Raw genomic sequence first — 18,492 nt, forward strand, 5'->3', positions numbered from 1 at the left:
GGCCAGTCTGCTGATTTGATGCACCTTTGAGAGCTTGCTGCGATGCTGTTAGTCTTTCTTCTCCCTCTCCTGGGCAGTCTTTCTGTGCCCAGCTCACTGACGTCTCCAGTGTCAGTCATTACTGCCACGTGGGGCAGCAGGGGACACGTCGCAGTCTGTGGTGGGGCTATGATGAGGCGTAGGTCAACCAGTGTATAGTTGCCTTTAAAACTCTACCCCAAGTCATGTAAAGGCACACTTACACGGAGCACCTGTCATCCCATTGGAGAAGTACATCAACATCATGCCTAAGACTCCAGGAAAAGAAAAATGTGTAAGACCGAATGCCCACCGTATTTCGTGAAAGACGCCGAAATGCAAACACTTTGGTTGTAATTCCAGTTTGGTTATGTAATGGGAGTGTGGACGCAGTAGCTGCTGCTAGGAGAGGAGTCAGCACCACACAGAGCAAGACTGTTCATAAGAGCTTCTCTGCCCCTGCAGCTTAGATGGAGGCAGAGAAACAGACCACAGGAGAAGAAGAACCCAGCTAAAAAATTATACAGTGTAGTAAGTACTACAAAACAAATAGGCTCTGTGATAGACACAAATCATAGGGATCAAGTTTCTGTGGAGAAGTCCAGGCAGGCTTCTCTGAAGAGGAGAGGTGATGCGGAATAAATTAGGCTTTGTCAGGTGGCACAGGAAAAAAGCATGTGGGTAAGTGGAGAAGCAAGAAACCCCATGCTGTCTGGCCATGGTCATCCCAAGTAAATAACACGTTGTTGATGGAAAGGGAGTCTGGACATCCTATGAATGATTTTTAAAAATTTTTTAAAGTTTATTTTGAGAGAGAGAGTACGTGAGTGGGAAGGGGCAGAGAGAGAGAGAGAGAGAGAATGAGAGAGAGAATCCCAAACAGGCTCTGAGCTGTCAGTGCAGAGACTGACACAGGGCTCATGATCATGAGATCATGACCTCAGCCAAGACCAAGAGTCAGACACTCTTAATAACTGAGCCATCTAGGTACCCCCACAATACCATTTTTTAAGTATAGTTGTTTAAAAATTGAAGCCACCATTCTGACCACTGTGCGGAGCCTACTTTGTTTATCCTAGACTTGACTTTTTTCTATTTTAAATTTGCATTATTGAATAGAGGGACCTGGCTCCTGATGAAGCCACAGGACACCATTTTTTATATTTGTTGATGTCAAATTTACTACCAAGCAAAAATTCTTCCCTTGTGAACATCTCTTTAGGTCTCCAGATGGTGATGATTAAATGAAATAATACAAATAGTGTATAAAATGTCACATATCAATTATTTGCTTCTTAAGGTGGTTATTTTGTATTTTAAACAAGTCATGTCCTTGAAAATAATTTTTTTTTTCTAATAGGTTTTTATGATGATCATGGTTAAAGACTATCAGGGTAGTCTGACATTTGACAGTAGCAAGATGGAATTTGCACATAGACCATGCTGTGTAAACCAGTAGCGATCAGAAGAGATATTTTCAAAGTGCCACACTGGAGCCAAGCCAGGACTCGGCTAACTCAGGCTCTGTTCTTTGGTATATAGATGGAGTCTCTGAAATACCTTCACGCATTGAAAACTATTTTGTAGCTGTTGATTGTTTTTTCCCTTGAGTAGAGTATCATAGTACTTTCCTTTTTTGTTGTTTGTTAACTGTGACAGGATTTCATATTTTTAACCCAAGACAGTTGGCTTTCCAAAAATACTGGAAACAAATTCATGATGTGATCATCCTCACCCAAATCCCAGATCGGGATAGATCTCCATTTTCCCTTGGTTATTTATAGTTAACACTTCTTTTGTACGTTAGGAACGGTAAGTTCTCTAAGTAGGTCCTTGGGAAGTGGGGTAGACTTTTTTTTTTTTTTTTTTACCTTGAGTTGTATAGTTATTTGGCTTTCCTGTGTTTTAAGGCTTATTAAATTTAAAAAAAATTTTTTAACATTTTTTTATTTTTGAGAGACAAAGGCAGGTCATTAGCAGAGGAGGGGCAAAGAGAGAGGGACACACAGAATCAGAAACAGACTCCAGGCTCTGAGCTGTCAGCACAGAGCCTGATGCGGGGCTCAAACCCACGAACTGTGAGATCATGACCTGAGCTGAAGTCGGACGCTCAACTGACAGAGCCACCCAGGCACCCCTGTTGTTAAATTTTTTTTTAACATGTTAATTAGCTTATACCTTTGGTCTGTGCTTGACTCTGGATTAGCACCAGACAGTAAGGTCCTCTTTTTTTATGTTAGTTTGGGATGTTTATTTGCCATGTATGTCACTTATACTGAAAAAAACACTACACAGGCATCTGCAAAAGTAGAAACTTACCCATTTTTTGAACTCCTCCATCCCCTACTCCCCGTAACTATATGGTTTTTCTGCTATCGAATGTACATATTTGCTTTTCTTTTATTTCTCAAGTCCTTCAGTAGGGTGTGTGAGTCTGTGGGTATGTACATGCATATGTATATTTACACACATGGAAATACCACTTTAAGATAGTTGTGGTTTTCTTTCCATTACGTCTTGGTTCTGAGCTATTATTGTTACACTTGAAAATGAGCTAAGCATGTTCATCAAAACTTATTAAAATGGGTTGTTAGTGCATTACCTAAAAAAAAATTGGGGGTTTCTTTTAGTGTGAATAATTTTGCATTCACTGGAAATTAAGTTACAATTGTTGCAGTTTTTCATGTAGATTTAGCATTTGTGTCACTCACAATTCTTAATTATCTTAGTACATATTTTATGTGACATAATATCCACACTCCTACCTTCTACAGCCTCTGCAGAGAGCATGGCACATGGCACCAAAGTAATAAAAATATAAGCTCCAGAGTGAGGAGCAAAGCCGAAACAAGCCATTTTTACATATAACTTAAGTTTAGGTTCTGTGTAGTAGGTTGATCCCTTACTTAACCTTTAATAAAGTTGGATTCAGGGGTATTTATATATAAATAAAAAATAAAATTAATTTCGTTTCATACTTCCATATGAGCAAGTACTTGGTAATATATTACAATGACACTTAAACTTCAGTACTGGTCCCGTTGGCTGAAAAATGGCCATAGTTTTTTAGTAACTGTTTTTGAGGTTAGCCGTTAAAACNCGCTTATTTTAGAGAGAGAGTGCAGGGGAGGGGCAGAGAGAGGAGGACAGAGGATGCAAAGTGGGCTCTGCGCTGACAGTAGTGAGCCTGATGCGGGGCTTGAACTCATAAACAGGGAGATTGTGACCTGCGCCGAAGTAGGATGCTCAGCCAGCTGAGCCGGCCAGGCTCCCCGCGATTATTATTATTAAGATTATGGGACCATATTCATACTAATTGAATCAGTTTATATTTCTTTGGCCTTTTATGTCCTGTAAAGTTATCTAAGCAGTCATTTCCAATTTTCACATTGTTCGGAAAATAGGATAGAAATCTACATATGTTTAAAACTCCATCCTCACAGGACGTGTCCCTGAATGGGCTTCTGAGTTGAACTTCCATCTCGATCTTGATCAGCTTCCATATAAGTAATGTTATAGTTAGTATATTTGTACATGAGCCACCTCAAAGCATACTTGCAGATTTTGGGTAAAAAGGGCGATTAGGGAAGTGCATGAATGTCTATATTAATGCTACGTCTTTAAAGTACTCTGTCCTGTTAACAAAGTGTATCAGCCTAATGCATTACTCTACCAGGGTGTTTTAATATAAAAAGAAAACAATCTAGAGGCAACTAGGCTTTCAACCTTTAAGATAATGGTTCTGCTGATAGAATTCTGGACGCGTGAGGGAGGTAAGGGGTTTATTTCCCCAGATGTCTCCCTGGTGCTCATTAAACCTGGTCAAGTTACTGACTGTTGCAGCACTTTGTCAATCAATACCTTCCTGCAGTAGGAGGTGTGTGTCCTGTCCAGGAAAGACCAAGAGCCCGACAAATTGGCCTTTGAATCCCAGTTCTGTCTTTTACTACTCATGTGACCTTGGATATGGAACTTAACCTCCCTGAATGTTGTTGCTTTTCTTAAATGAGATGATACTTTCCATGCGAGATTGTAGTTAACTGCTTAGAACAGGGTGTATACAAAGCTCCTGAAGCTACAACTGGTATGTACATGCTCCACAAATAAGAGCTCTGGTGATTACAATGATGACAATTCATTGATTTCGGGGTGGGGGGGGTAACATTTTTATTAGTACTAGTAATATCTAAAAGTTCATATTTTTTTCTTAGTCAAGATTTAATATTTTTTTGCTGTTGCTATATTTAAAATTTAAAACACCTTTGGCCAAAATTTTTAACTCTCTTGAGGAATAAGTGACACTATATATTTGATATGCCTACACATTATAGAATTATTACTAAGATTACAGTTATAGATAGTGACTTTTTTCTGAGTGTAGCCTCTGCAAGAGAAACGCCCTCTCCCCCTAAAAACTTGATAGAAGTGGAAACTCTTGGGCCTTACTCAGGTCTTTTTTAAAAAAAACTTTTATTACTTTTTTTTATATTGTTTTAACTTTTTTTTTTTCCATTTCAATCCAGTATCATTAACATACAGCGTTCTATTAGTGTCGCGTGTACGGTATATTGGTTTTAACAATTCTATACGTTATTCAATGTTAATCATGATACGTGTCCTCTTAATCCCCTTCACTTCTTTCACCTGCCCCCTCACCACCTTCCCTCTGATAGCCATCGGTTTGTTCTCTAGAGTTAAGTTCCAGCTTTTTGGTTGGCCTTTGTTTTTCTTCGTTCATTTGTTTCATTTCTTAAACAGAGCATAAGAGTGAAATCCTGTGATCCTTCTCTTTCTCTGACTTATTTCACTTAGCATAATACTCTCTAGATCTTCCATGTTGTTGCAGATGGGAAGATTTTATTCTTTTTTTATGGCTGAGTAATACTCCGTGTGTGTGTGTGTGTGTGTGTGTGTGTGTGTGTGTGTGTGTACACACTGATCTTTTTTATCCATTCATCTCTTGTTGTACACCTGGACTGCTTTCATATCTTAGCTATTGTAAATAATGCTACAGTAAACATAAGGGTACGTATATCTTTTCAAATGAGTGTTTTAGTCTTCCTTGGGTAAATACCCAGTAGTGTGATTACTGGATCACAGAGTATCTCTATTTTTAACTTTTGGAGGAACCTCCATACTGTTTCCACAGTGGCTGCACCAGTTTGCATTCCCACCAACAGTGCACGAGCGTTCCTTTTTCTCCACATCCTCGCCAACCCCTGTTGTTTCTGTGTCACCCAAGTCTCATTAAATCACAAGCTCTGTAGGTTTTAATAAGGCCTCCAGGAATTTGGATACACACCCAAGGTTAAGAAACACTGCTTTAGAAAGTCTGAGAAACACAGAAAGGGGTAACTTTCTGGATCCTACTGTTCAGAAATGACCGCTGTTAGGATTCTGAGTGTATTTCCGTCCCGTCCTTTCTCTATTCTTGTGTGTTGGTACTTAACGTGTATTTTTTTCTAGCCCTTTTCCTTACATATATGTGTAAATACTTAGGTTTAAAAAAAAAAAACAACTAACCGAGCCGCCTGTGTGACTTAGTTAAGTGTCTGATTTCGGCTCAGGTCTTTTCTTGTGGTCCATGAGTTCAAGCCCTGTGTAAGATTCTGTGCTGACAGCTAGGAGCCTGGAGCCTGCTTTGGATTCTGCGTCGCCCTCTCTCTCAGACCCTCCCTTGCTTATGCTCTGTCTCTGTCTGTGTCTCTCTGTCTCTCCCTCTCCCTTTCTCAAAAATAAACTTGGAAAAAAAATAAAAAAGCATATCCTACTATATGAGTTCTATAGTCTGTTGTGTTCAGTTCAGTATTAAGTCATGACCATTACCACATGTCATTAAATTTTGTTTGAAAACATTTTTAATCATATGGCTACATAATATGAGTGTTGATAATTTAATCAAGCCCAACATTTGAGTTGTTTTACAGATGTTGAGGAGGAACATAAGCAACACTGAATTGAGAATTTGTATTCATAAATCATGGGGGATATCTGTGATCATTTCCTTAGCATAAATTTATTACTAGGATGGAATTACTCGGTCAAACAGTATGAACATTTTTATGGCTCTTAATATATATTGCCAAATTACCTTTCTGTAAAGAGGTGCCACTTTGTACTCTGACCAGCCATGTTGGGAACTGTCTAATCCTCAAACCTTGGCCAACCCTGGGAACTCCAGTCTTTTTGAGTATGTCCCAATTTGAGAGGAAGATGTTTATGAACTGGAAATGAATAGGATAGAACTCAGTGTCTTCTAGTCTTGGCATTTGCTTCCACTTTTGTGCTCACAAGCATGAATGGTAGATGCTGTCTTGGATTTTCTTTCTTACATGTTAAGGGTGTTAGTTTATAAAGTTTACTCTTAGACATCCTGCGCCTTCTTCAAGACTTCTTCAAGACTGCGTAGGTTTCGTTGAAAGGGATTTGCAGGATTTCTAAAGGAAAAAAAATAACTGGGCAACATGGATATAATGGTGAGCCCCACATACCATTAGGGATTAACTAGGGACTAGAAGGCCTTCAAGGAAGAAAACAGCAAATTGTTCCTGTCTGCAGTATCACAAATCAATTAGGTAATGCTATTATAAATATTGAATCTTTTTTTTTTAATGTTTTTTATTTATTTCTAGGAGAGAGAAAGACAGCGTGAGCCGGGGAGGGTCAGAGAGAGAGGGAGACACAGACTCTGAAACAGGCTCCAGGCTCTGAGCTGGCAGTCAGCACAGAGCCCGACGCGGGGCTCGAACCCACGAACCGCGAGATCATGACCTAAGCAAAAGTCGGACGCTTAACCGACTAAGCCACCCAGGTGCCCCTATAAATATTGAATCTTGCTAACGAGGGAATCATTGAAGGAACCTGAAATGGAGGATGAAGTGAATGCTACACTGACTGGGAAAATGCTTTATCGGGAAGGTGGCCATTCTGTATATGTTTATCTTAAACAACTGTGGTGAAGGCTGGTTTGTGATATATTTATCAATCCTGTAAAAGTTTTGACACTGAAGGTCACCTTGTGTCTCAGTCAGTTAAGTGTCCAACTCTCGGTTTTGGCTTAGGTCATGCTCTCATGGTTAGTTGAAGTTAAGGCCCTGCATTGAACTCTGCACTGGTGGTGCAGAGTCTGCTTGGGGTTCTCTCTTTCTCTCTCTCTGCCCCTTCCCTGCTCTCTCTCTCTCTCTCTTTCTCTCTCTCTCTGTCTCAAAATAAATGAACTTAAAAAAGATATGATACTGAAACTTATTCTTTGAACATATATTTATTTTAGTTTATGTCGCATTAATCAGTGCCTTCTAGAGGCTCCAGGGTTACTGAAGCTCACTTGGTGTTGGCATTTCCAGCTTCCCAGGAGGTCAGAAGGATGTCCTGAACTCAGGAACTTGAATGGAGAGAATGAGGGTGAGGAGGACAGTGAGTCCCAGTGCACTCTGGGAACTGACCCCAGGAGGGTGCCTCAGACGGCTGCTGTTGAGAAATCTTTCAGTCTTCGGGGAAATGAAATCAGTGTCGCTAAATTTTATCTTTCCCCTGCTTCGATTGCAGACCCTTGAGAAGATGATGAACGGGGCCCCTTCCTCATAAGAGTGTCATCACGTAAATCACAACAGACTTAGGGTACGTCCTGTTTCAGGAGGTCATCAATTCATTCAGCGAACCCATTTTAGGCACATTGTTTTCAAGTGTACATTTCACTCCTTTGCAGATTTCCCTTGAAATAATAATAAAGAGAAGGATAGTTTATGTGGTGCTTTCCAGTTTATGGGACCATTCTGTACAGTGTTTGGCTCTTGTCTGTAGTCTGTCAGTTGGTACTGTTATCCCTACAGAGCAGGCGAGGAAGCCGAAGCTCAGAGAAAAGCACAAAGGTTTACCCCAAACGTCTCTGTCAAAAAGTTGATGTGTGCTGCTTGGGATCAGGAGGCTGGTCTTCTGGCCAGATCTGCTGGGTTTCTGCCTACCCATGGTCGCATTACATAATAAAAGGGAAATCTGGCAAGTAAAAATGAGGTCACCGCCCACATTTGAAAGAATGATTGGGAAATCCTACATGAGCAGCAGGTTTAAAACATGAATTATTTACTTGCCAGCCCTAGAAGGTGGCTTGTAGGAAAAACCACCGTGGTGGTGTATATTGGGGCTGCTGCGGCTCCGTTGTTGGGTCGTTATATTTACAGGGGCGCCTTTTTCCATCTGACCCTGGAACACAGATCTCAAATGGCCAAGAAGAGCATCAGAGGGAAAACTGTGTTAAAATGCTATTTTTCGGGGCGCCTGGGTGGCTCAGTGGGTTAAGCGTCCGACTTCGGCTCGGGTCATGATCTCATGGTTTGTGGGTTTGAGCCCCGCATCATGCTCTGTGTTCACAGCTAGCTCAGAGCCTGGAGCCTGTTTCAGATTCTGTGTTTGTGCGTCTCTCTGTCTCTGACCCTCCCCTGCTCATGCTGTGTCTGTCTGCCTGTCTCTCTCTCTCTCTCTCTCTCTATCTCTCAGAAATAAATAAAACATTAAAAAATTTTTTTAAAAAATGCTATTTTTCTTCATTGGTGAAAAGGACTTCTGAACCCTCATACACAAGCATACACATAAACCAGAGGCCACTTTGTTGGAGCTGTTTGGCAGAGTATTATTATTTGTATTCTTTTTTATTTAAATTGTAGTCTTCCCCAACTAGATCCGAAGAGCAACTGTTTATTTAAGTATGTCTCCTAAAGCAGCAATGCATTCATTGGGTGTATTAAATGAACAAAGTGCCTATTTTTAAAACGTGTGCCAGAAAGGCTAAGCAGACAATTGCCAGAATGACAGTGTGGCCTCGAATTCCCCACAGAATAAGTTTGAGAGCTGTCACGAGACAACCCAGCGTACTTTGATTGCATTGATGAGGCATAGAAAGAGAAGCAGCTTCAGATCTAGATTGGCTCAGGCCAGGTAGGGCTTTATAGACGGTCATCAATGAAGTTTGGTCCTCACTGCAGAAGCGCGACACGATTTTAAATAAGATGCGCTCCTTGGTGTTAATTAACATGCTTCAAGTATTTTGACATCGTATTTGGCATTTCCTTCAAGGGCACTTTATTCTGTAATTATAAAAATAATCCATACTGGTATGCACATGGAATTCTCGAAAGAGGAAATGCATAGCTTATCCTTTGTTCTGCTGGTTCAAATCCCTGTCCTGCCTGAATTTCCTCTCTTCAAGGAGACCCACATTCACGATTTGATGTTCCGTGTCCTTCTTTTTTTTCTTTTCACATAAACATCTACTCATGCACATATGTGGGATTTGTTGTGGTGGGGTTTTTTTTTCCCCCCAAAATAATAGCAAATTTAGAATACTGTTAAATTTGTTTTTGGTTATACTGTAGACCTCTTTCTAGGCCAGGACACGCAAATAAATCTGCTCCGTAACCGTAGAGCTGGAACACACATTCTTCTGCTTCTCACCTGTTGGTGAACATTCTGCTTGTTTCCAGTGTGCTTTATTACCACAAACATTTACTGTTACAATGTAAGCATTATTTTATGAGCCATATGATCATTTTCCACTCAGTAGAGTGTTTTGCTAAAGAAGGGAAAAAGTAGGAGCCTTCCATGTTGAGTTACCTATCATCATGTACTTCTCTGATTAGTGGCATAATATGTAGTAACAAGAAATTATAGAGGTTTATGTGTAGAATATCTCTTTATGTATGGAGCAGCTCTAAACATAGCTTGTGTCTTGTGTTGGAGTCATTTGTGGTTAGCTTCAGTGTGTGGATTCACTGAGGAGCAGAGGTGATCTTTCAGCTGTCATAATGTCCCATCTAGACCCCTTCCAGAGCAAGTCAATTACCTGCGTTTGGGTGAATCAACTGCCCAGTCAGCCATGTTTGCTACTTTTACCTTGTTAAACCATAGCCTTAGATTTCCGGGAGTGAACACCTGGCTTTTAGAGTGCATTAATTTAAAAAAGCACTCCATGAAATTTTGGAATTATGAAAGAAGGCAGTACCACTTTGATGGCATGAAAAATTTGCCCAGATCCTCTGGATTGCTTAATACATGATAAATAATGTTTACCGGCCACATGTTTCAGGATTTCGAGTACACACGAAGAATTCTGAACAGGGCGATTATGAAAATAACCCATTTCCGTAAGTGAAAATGACCATGTTTATTAATGGGGCCACAATTGCCTTATCGCATTCAGTCCCGTTTGTAACTAGCAAGCAGAACGATTGTTTTGCATGATTTAGTGTTTACAAAATGACTGTCGCGCGGCACAGCTTACTGTACCAGTGGCTTTGGAAAGAAGCATATGTGGGCCTTTCGCAGGTAATAAAATGGCAAATCCAATTTACAATTGCAGACTAAGCCTCTGAGTGATATATGATCTTCATAGCAGCATCGGTCAGGGGGTCACCGCTAATCACGGAGCTGGCTGGCGTCCCCCGTGGCCTGGGCCTTCCCAGTGAACAGTGAGCAGAGCAAATCTGTGTCTGGGAGCCAGCCAGCCTGTCTATGGATGCACCACTTTCTAGCTTATTAGATCCTCTTTGTCACAGTGCTTAATCCTGCTGCCTGATCCTTGTTAGAACACCACCAGCCCACCGCGCAGGCTTCTAATAAAGGAGCTGGGCGAGGGCGCCTAACTAGACGCACTGGAGCGTGCGGCAGTGAGGGGGATGGCATCCTGACTGACAGCGGGGGCGAGATGCTTCCTGCATGTTATTGCTTAAAAGGGAACCTACCTCCGACAGCTGACAGATGAGCTTTGCTGAGGCAAGGGTAACTTGTTGCTAGGCCAATCTGAGACGGGTGTCATCTTTTCACACGGTATAATGGCCTAGCTTTACTCTAATTATATTAACCCCCTTCTGAAATTGCTGCATTCCGGGCCGGCATGCCGTCAGGTAGGGGAAGCCGGAGACAAATAGCCGGCCGGGAAGATTACAGCCGCGCAGAGGCAGGTATTGTGTTCCCCGCCGATGGCATTAAGTTGGAAAACAAAATAAGCGCGTCCTATTAGGCTGAGCCGGGCTTTACCTCTAAAGAGGCAGCGCCTGGGTTTGGCCCCGGGCGATCTCCGTCTCTGTCACCTACAATAGCTGTCTGCTTTAGGGTTTGCTGTGAACGTTAGAAATGGTTTTCCTGCTCCTTTGTTTACGAGGAAAGCACAGCTTTGACCCCTGAGCTATTGTTTTTGGGTCGCCCCTCCCCCAGGGAACCTGAGTCACCCTGTTCTGCTCCCCAGCCGACCCTGGCAGCCCTGTGAAGATCTGGGAACTGTATTCAGTAGCTTTGTTTGATATTAAAATAAGCCAATGGGGGTGGAGGAGAGGGTGCCCCAGGCCCCTCCCCCTCTAGAATGCGCAGAGGAGTACGAAGTGGTAGAGACGAGAACGCTCATGAATATCCCGTGGTCCTTTGTGTTGTACCCCTACTTTCGACTTTCACTCTCTTTTTCCCCAAAGGGTATGTGTCTTGATCGGATCCCGGTCTCCTGTGTGCTCCAGTCAGCACAGTTAGCAGACGTCATTAACAGTCCCCTCTGCCTCTTCTGTCTCCATCAACAGCAGTTAAATAAAGACATTGGTAGGGATTGACAGATCTCCAGGGGGTTAGAGGCTTCAGACCAAAGGGCCCAGAGAACACGGCTGACCTTTCTTGGCATTACTCCCCTAGCTCTGTCTTCCATGTGTGGCAGTCGGGGAGCATAGAACTTGAGTACGTGATTTTCAGAGGATTACCACTGAAAAGGCTGCCGGACTTGTAAGAGGCTGCTAATAAGTTAACAAGAGGCCACGTACATTCCCTAGTGGGTCTGTAAGTGGTAGGTGGTAAGAAAGCAGGCTCTTCTTTCTCCTAGAACTATGTACTTGCATCTCACGTTCAAAGATAATCCATTAAGATTTGCTTTGCTCATAGCATACCTGTACTTCCACATTCTCGGGGCAGCCCTTGGACCTTGCTGGAAGGGAGCTTGTGATGCAGCCCAGGGGAGACGATTGTTTTCTTTGTCTCACTGTCCCATGGATGTCATCCCTGAGCGGAGGTTTGCCTGTGGGGTCTTTCCTAGAGACTCTTCCCAGTCCATGGTTTTCTCACACGAACCCAGGGCCCTGAGGACACAGCCGGTGAGAAGTGCTCTGTGCTCCAGGGATCTGGTTCCCTCCCCTCGTCCTACTCGTCTTTTTCCGCAAACTAAACAGTGGTATTCCTGTGATCCCCGTCTGAAGCACGTGTTAAGAGGAAAGCAATCCAGTTGAGTTCATTCATGGTAATATGTGAATGATGGGGAGTCCCAGATTAAATTATACCCATTAGAAATTCAAACTGTATTTCTCAGTAGGATGAGCGATTTGGGGGAACAAGGAGGAAGGATCTTTAGGTCAGAGTAGCCACTAACAGGGAGATCCCCTTGCTTAGGAATTGGGTTGCTTCCTAATGCAATTCATGCCCTTTGTGGCTTCCTGTTTTTCTTAGCCACTTTGGAATACGTAAATTTCTCCAGATGTTTCTGTTATTTCTTTTTCATAGTTGATCTCATGCTGGTATCAGCGGGCAGGCCTCAGAGGCAGGATGATACGTAAGCATAGCTTGTTTATTGGGTGAATGTTTTAAGAGATGTGTTCACTTCTAGTGCCTCCACCCCCAGCTTATTAGCGAATTTGCTACTTCATGGTGACTGCTCCCTGCTGTGGGGCCTTTCTTTAGTGACCATGGTTCCTAAGGACAGTGAGCAATGTATTCACTGTACGTTTAAAACAGGACACTTAAGAAATACGGGATTGTTGGGGTGCCTGGGTGGCTTAGTCAGTTAAGTGTTCGACTTCAGTTTATGATCTTACAGTTCGTGAGTTCAAGCCCCGCGTCGGGCTCTGTGCTGACAGCTCAGAGCCTGGAGCCTGCGTCAGATTCTATGTCTCCCTCTCTCTCTGCCCCTCCCCTGCTCATGCTCTGCCTGTCTGTCTCTCTCTATCTCTGTCCCTCATAAATAAGCATTAACTTGTTTTAAAAAAAATATGGAATTGGTTTTATTTTCTCTTTTAGAATTGTTTTTATTTTTATTTTTAGAGGGGAGAGTAGGGGAGGAACAGTGGGAGAGAGAGGGAGAGAATCTTAAGCAGGTTCTGCACAGTCATCGTGGAGCCTGATGCTGGGCTCAATCCCACGACCTGTGAGATCAAGACCTGAGCCGAAATCAACAGTCAGCTGCTTAACCGACTGAGCCACCCAAGCACCCCTAGAATTGTTTTTAAATGGAAGACTTTTTTTCAGACGTTCTTTTTTAGAAATTGGGGGAAAAAGTAATGTAATAAGAGAATTATGTGGAAGAGAGGACATAAAGTTTAGCAAATAAGATCCTAAAAGAAGATAATAATTACAGAGGAATTTAAACAAGATACCAATTATTATTCTTGGAAAGCTAAAACCCTTCCCCAAGAGAAGATAAAAACAAATAGCTCAGGACCTACAGGTCACACCCAAGTAAAATACCTGGCTAAGCAGAGAATTTGGACAACTGTGGATTTTCATTTGCCCTAGGCAGTTTTCTGACTCATGGTGTAGAGAATAAAGCCCAATAATTTACCAAATGATTTAATATCTGACTAATGATGTTTAACCATTAAGATGAGGAAACTGACAATATTGATAATCTTGGAGAGAAATTTATCTGCTTATTTTTGTACTTCACACCAAAAGATTCTAAGTAGCTTTGGAAAGATGATGAATTACTCATCATATTTGGTAATATCTGTTTTCTTGAGAAGCATTTTATTAAGTTGTAATCACTTTTATATTGGTCTTTTCTTTATTTTTCTGATTCAGTTACAAGTTCATATAACAAAAAGAAGACAAATTGAAACCATCCATTCTTTTGTTCTGAGAAGAAATACTACATCATCCTCCCAGTAAAAATGTTTGTTCATTTCTTATGCTCAGATCAGCTAGGAAATTAGGTGCTTTGTGGTATACGTCCATCCCAGAATGTGTTTTCCTTATCCTGAGTTATCAGTTATGGCATAATTGGCAAGTAATGTTTCAAAACTGGACAGGCATGGCACTTTGGTTGTATCTTGGGAAGAGAAATCGCTGGGTGTCTTGTCCTGCAGGCTGGAAGTCTAAAAATGGACTTCTTCAGTAGGGCCTGTCGGGAAAGGCTTTTGGTGAGTCTGATGCCAAGTAATCTGAATACATCTCTGCTCCAAAACTACACTGTGCCTGTCTCTTGTGTAGGCAAGTGTGTGATGGGAAGCTCTTTCACATGTAGCCGTTTCCATTTTTGAATATACCAAACAGGGTGGTAAAAAAAGTCAACTGACTATTAACGATGATATTCAGATGGGTGGCACTTGGTGGCTTTATTAGGCTACTTTCCTTAACTCATCCGTGGTTGATCTAGGATATGTAACCTGAAAGCTTCACCAGACAATATAGAAAGAATATAAGTTTTGGAGTCAGAAGTCTTGGGTTCAAATTCTGACTTTTACATTTTCAGATCTTGGACATGTTACTTAATTTGGCCCATGTTTCCATTTCTCCATCTATAAAGTGATGTCAATTATTGACTTTGGGATTGCTGGATAATCAAATGAAGGAATGGGTTTTAAAGCTAATTCATCAACCAATAAGGACTATACAGATGTGAGTTTCTAGTATTTCCATGTTATTGAGATTCACTTAGTGCTGATTCTATGATGTGCTTATGGTACCTGAGTAATGCAACAATAATTTTACCTGGGGCAACATTCTTATCTTCCTTCACTCATGGTCTGCTTTGATGAATGTTGGTGTTGATTGGATTGGGTTGAGATCAGATTGGGCAAGCAGTGATGTACATTGTCAAATGAGATTTCTGGAGGTTCCAAAAGAATCAGTCTTGGATGGATCATTTCCTTCTCTGTAACCAATACCTGGAAAAATAAAGTATATGCTGCATTTGTAAGAACTTCTTCCAAATGTCCTTCCTACCTACCTTCTTCCCTCACTCCCTTTCCTTCCTTCCCTCCTTCCTTCCTTCCCTCCTTCCTTCCTTCCTTCCTTCCTTCCTTCCTTCCTTCGTTAATTTCTTGGGCCAGGGTACTGTCCCTAATATTTCTTGCATACCAGTAAGGACTTGAAGTAGCATATTTTTAAAAAAACAAATCAAATGATCCAAGAGATACTTTGGGTTGTGCTGTGGTTACTGGGCAGGACCCCTGAGACTTTATTTGTGTTAGATGAGATGAACGTCACCTCTTCTCTTTTTCTTCCATCGTTTCAGGCAACTTGGATTTAACGGGTCAGAAGCAAGTGTTCAAGGCAGAGAACAATCCCTGGGTTACCCCAATTGCTGATCAGTTCCAGCTTGGTGTGTCCCACGTGTTTGAATATATCCGTTCTGAGACATACAAATAGTAAGTAGACTGTGATTCCCTAAGATAGTAGACTGTCGTTTTATAGTACTTGTAATTATGCCATTTTTAAAAACTATCTTATGACATTGTCATATCGGTGGCAGTTAGCTTATAGTATTTTTAAATGTTTTATTAATAACCACAGGTAGTAATTGTCTCTTATTTATAGATTATTTTTAATTAATTGACGTTTTCGAGGGGAATTTACACCCAAGATGTTTAGAAAAATTCTAAGGCATTAAATTCATTGAATATTCATGGCACTAGCGAAATCCACCAGACACATTAAGAGCAGCACATACTTTTTTCTCCTTTGAATGCAAAGAATAAGAAATGTTATGAACAAAATTGTTAAGCAGTTTATTTATAGCATCAGGAGAAGATACTAGCAGAGCATCCTTCTATTCTTTAGAAGTTCTTACTCTAGCGAGATGATAATCTCTTTAAGAGAAAAAGAAAAGGCAGAAAAAGAGGAGGAGGAATCAGCCAGCATAAGTCACCGCATCAAAATCTTTTAAGTCCTTGCCCTGGGTTGACTGTGACCATGGGGAGCCAGCCCTAGAGCCTCTCTCTCCACACCTGTTTCTTCTTCATTGAGTCAGAGGGTAGCCGGAATGCTCCTATCCCTATTTGCTCTGTCGTTCCCACGTCTTTTGATATTATTACCTCCTCATTCCACCCCCATCCCTAAATCAAAATGATCATTTATCACCATGCTTCCAATCCTTAATGATGGAATCTAGGGTGTTCTAGTTTTAAGCAAATACAGAAGAGACCTGGGGTGGGGGGAATCCACAGTCTGATTAAATCAGATTTCGTGTCCAGCCCCATCCTTTGAGAATTTAACATCCCAGCTACTAGAGAAGAGGGAGAGAATCTTTAAAGATCACATTCAGTTAGGAGTTTGCTTTTTTGGGATTCGAACAATGGCCCCCACTCAACACAGGCCTTACTGAGTCAGTGCTGGGGCAGCGGGTCAGGATTAGCCCACAGGGCAGTCAGTAGATGGTCAGCTGTGCGGCCCTGGAGCCTTCTCCCCTGTGCTGTGTTCCTGGTCTCGCAGCTAGGGCTTGTAGCCCCGTTTCTATCAGAGCCACAGAGAAGGTGAGCCAGGAAGGACAGTGGCATTAAAATTAAATAGGTGAACATCTGAGGATGAGCACTGGGTGTTATATGGAAACTAACTTAACAATAAACTATTTGTAAAAAAAAAAAAAAGGAAAATTACTGAAATGATAGCATATCCTCACATACGAAAGCCGCATAAAGCATGATTTAGATTTCTTTTAAGATAACACAGTGACATTTACAATATGCCTTTCAAGACTTACCTTAAGAGTAAACTAAGAGAAGTATAAAATGTGTTTTATTGTTTCATGGTCCACATCGTTATGTGCAACGATATATATATATAGTTTCTTTAAATATGAATATAGCTCAGCCTTGGAAATTAGCTCATTATGAAAATGTGTGAAAATATAATTGCAAATGAGCAGCATATTGTTCATTTTTTCCTCTTAAATTGTTAACCATTGCTATCATCTGTTTTACGCAGAGGTCTATTTTGTTAGTAAATGAGCGTCTCTGTAGATCTTGGTTTGTAGGGTATCTTCAGAAAATCATTGTATATATCTTAACAGACAGAAGAACACAAAAACGAGCTTTTATTGACTCAGAACTGGGGAAAATATTCTGTTTTTCATTCTAGACAACCGTGTTTTATTTTATCGTCCATTAATTTATAATCTATAGAGTGTTAGAGTACATTGCCTGTAAAGGCGCTTCTAATTTTAATTTCATTTTAAAAGATTACATTTTGAATTGATGGATGTTGTATTATCTCAGAGTCCTTAACTAGTCACCATTACACACGAGCTTTTATGTTAACAAACTATTTCTAGTTGCTTGAACATGGTTAGAATTTTGGGTGAATGAGGCTCATTGCTTTGATTGAGTTCATTAGTGGGCTGTTTGAAAGGGACCCTGTGACACAGCGTTTTCATCAGTAGTGTGTTTGATGTCTCTGACCCCATCTCTCTTATTAGCATCCTGGTTTTGAGGATCAGAGTAATGTAAGCACTTTGCCCACTAGCTTACTTTTTGGTTTCCTTATGGAGAATGACATTATCCTTTATACAGTGACATGAACATGCAGAAGCTTAAATAAGCACAGGACAGTCATCACCCCTTTCTCAGAGGACCAGTTAGTACTCCATTCGCTGTTTTGAGAGGAGTCTTCTGTGGGACCCTCCGCTGGGAGGATACCCTTGACATGACCTCCTTCAGGACAGGGACCCTCAGTGAATTGCTTCAGAGCTGTCCCCTTCTCTCCTCCTTAGGAAGCAGAGAAGTGTTAGCCGCTCTGTACTTGAGCTTTCTGTCCTTGACCCATTCCTCCATGTTACCTGTGTTCCCTCCTTTACTCAACCCACTAGCTGAACACGCGGACTGTTAACTAGTAATAAGTCAGACTCTTAGTCTTTTTAAAAATAGTACTTCCACAAAAATGCCACCATTATGTTTCACTGAGTTTTAAAATGTAAGGTCCCCTTAAGCGCACCTGAGTGGCTCAGTCAATTAAGCTTCCGACTCTTGGTTTCGGGCTCAGGTCATGATCTCACAGTTCGTGGGTTTGAGCCCCAGATCAGACTCTGTACTGACAGCGAGGATACTGTTTGGGATTCTCTCTCTCTCTGCCCTTCCCTGACTCGTACTTTCTCTCAAAATAAATAAGCTTAAAAAATAAAAGGTAAGATCCTCTTTTATATAAATATCTGTACCTTACTATGTTCTCATGTAAGTAGAACCCAACTTAATTCTTTCATTTTTTTCTGCAGCCACTTCCTAATTAGAGGACTTTTTGCATCCTTATCAACTACCTGAAAAAATGTTATTCTAATTAAGCAAGTACTTGGCTATTTTTTTTTTTTAAAGCTGAGCATGTGATGACTTTGAAGCAGCCAGTTTATTCATTACACATATTTTTTTCAAAAAAGCCAATTTCACATTCAGCACCTTCATCTTATATATTCTGTTCTAAAAGAGTCAGTTTATACTCTAGCTTTTCTTTTTTTTTTTTTTTTTTTTTTTT

The 18,492-nt window shown here is 41.1% G+C and overlaps 1 protein-coding gene across 1 annotated transcript in view; it reads left to right on the top strand.

Moving 5' to 3' along the window:
* The window catches only part of RSU1 (Ras suppressor protein 1), a 190,701-nt gene that overhangs the window by 88,881 nt on the left and 83,328 nt on the right, over positions 1 to 18,492 (top strand). The window contains 1 exon segment of the mRNA XM_077772423.1: positions 15,269 to 15,401. Coding sequence (XP_077628549.1) covers positions 15,269 to 15,401 — 133 coding nt within the window.

The sequence above is a fragment of the Crocuta crocuta genome, unplaced genomic scaffold (genome assembly GCF_008692635.1).
Source record: "Crocuta crocuta isolate KB4526 unplaced genomic scaffold, BGI_CrCroc_1.0 scaffold96, whole genome shotgun sequence".
Lineage (NCBI taxonomy): Eukaryota > Metazoa > Chordata > Mammalia > Carnivora > Hyaenidae > Crocuta > Crocuta crocuta.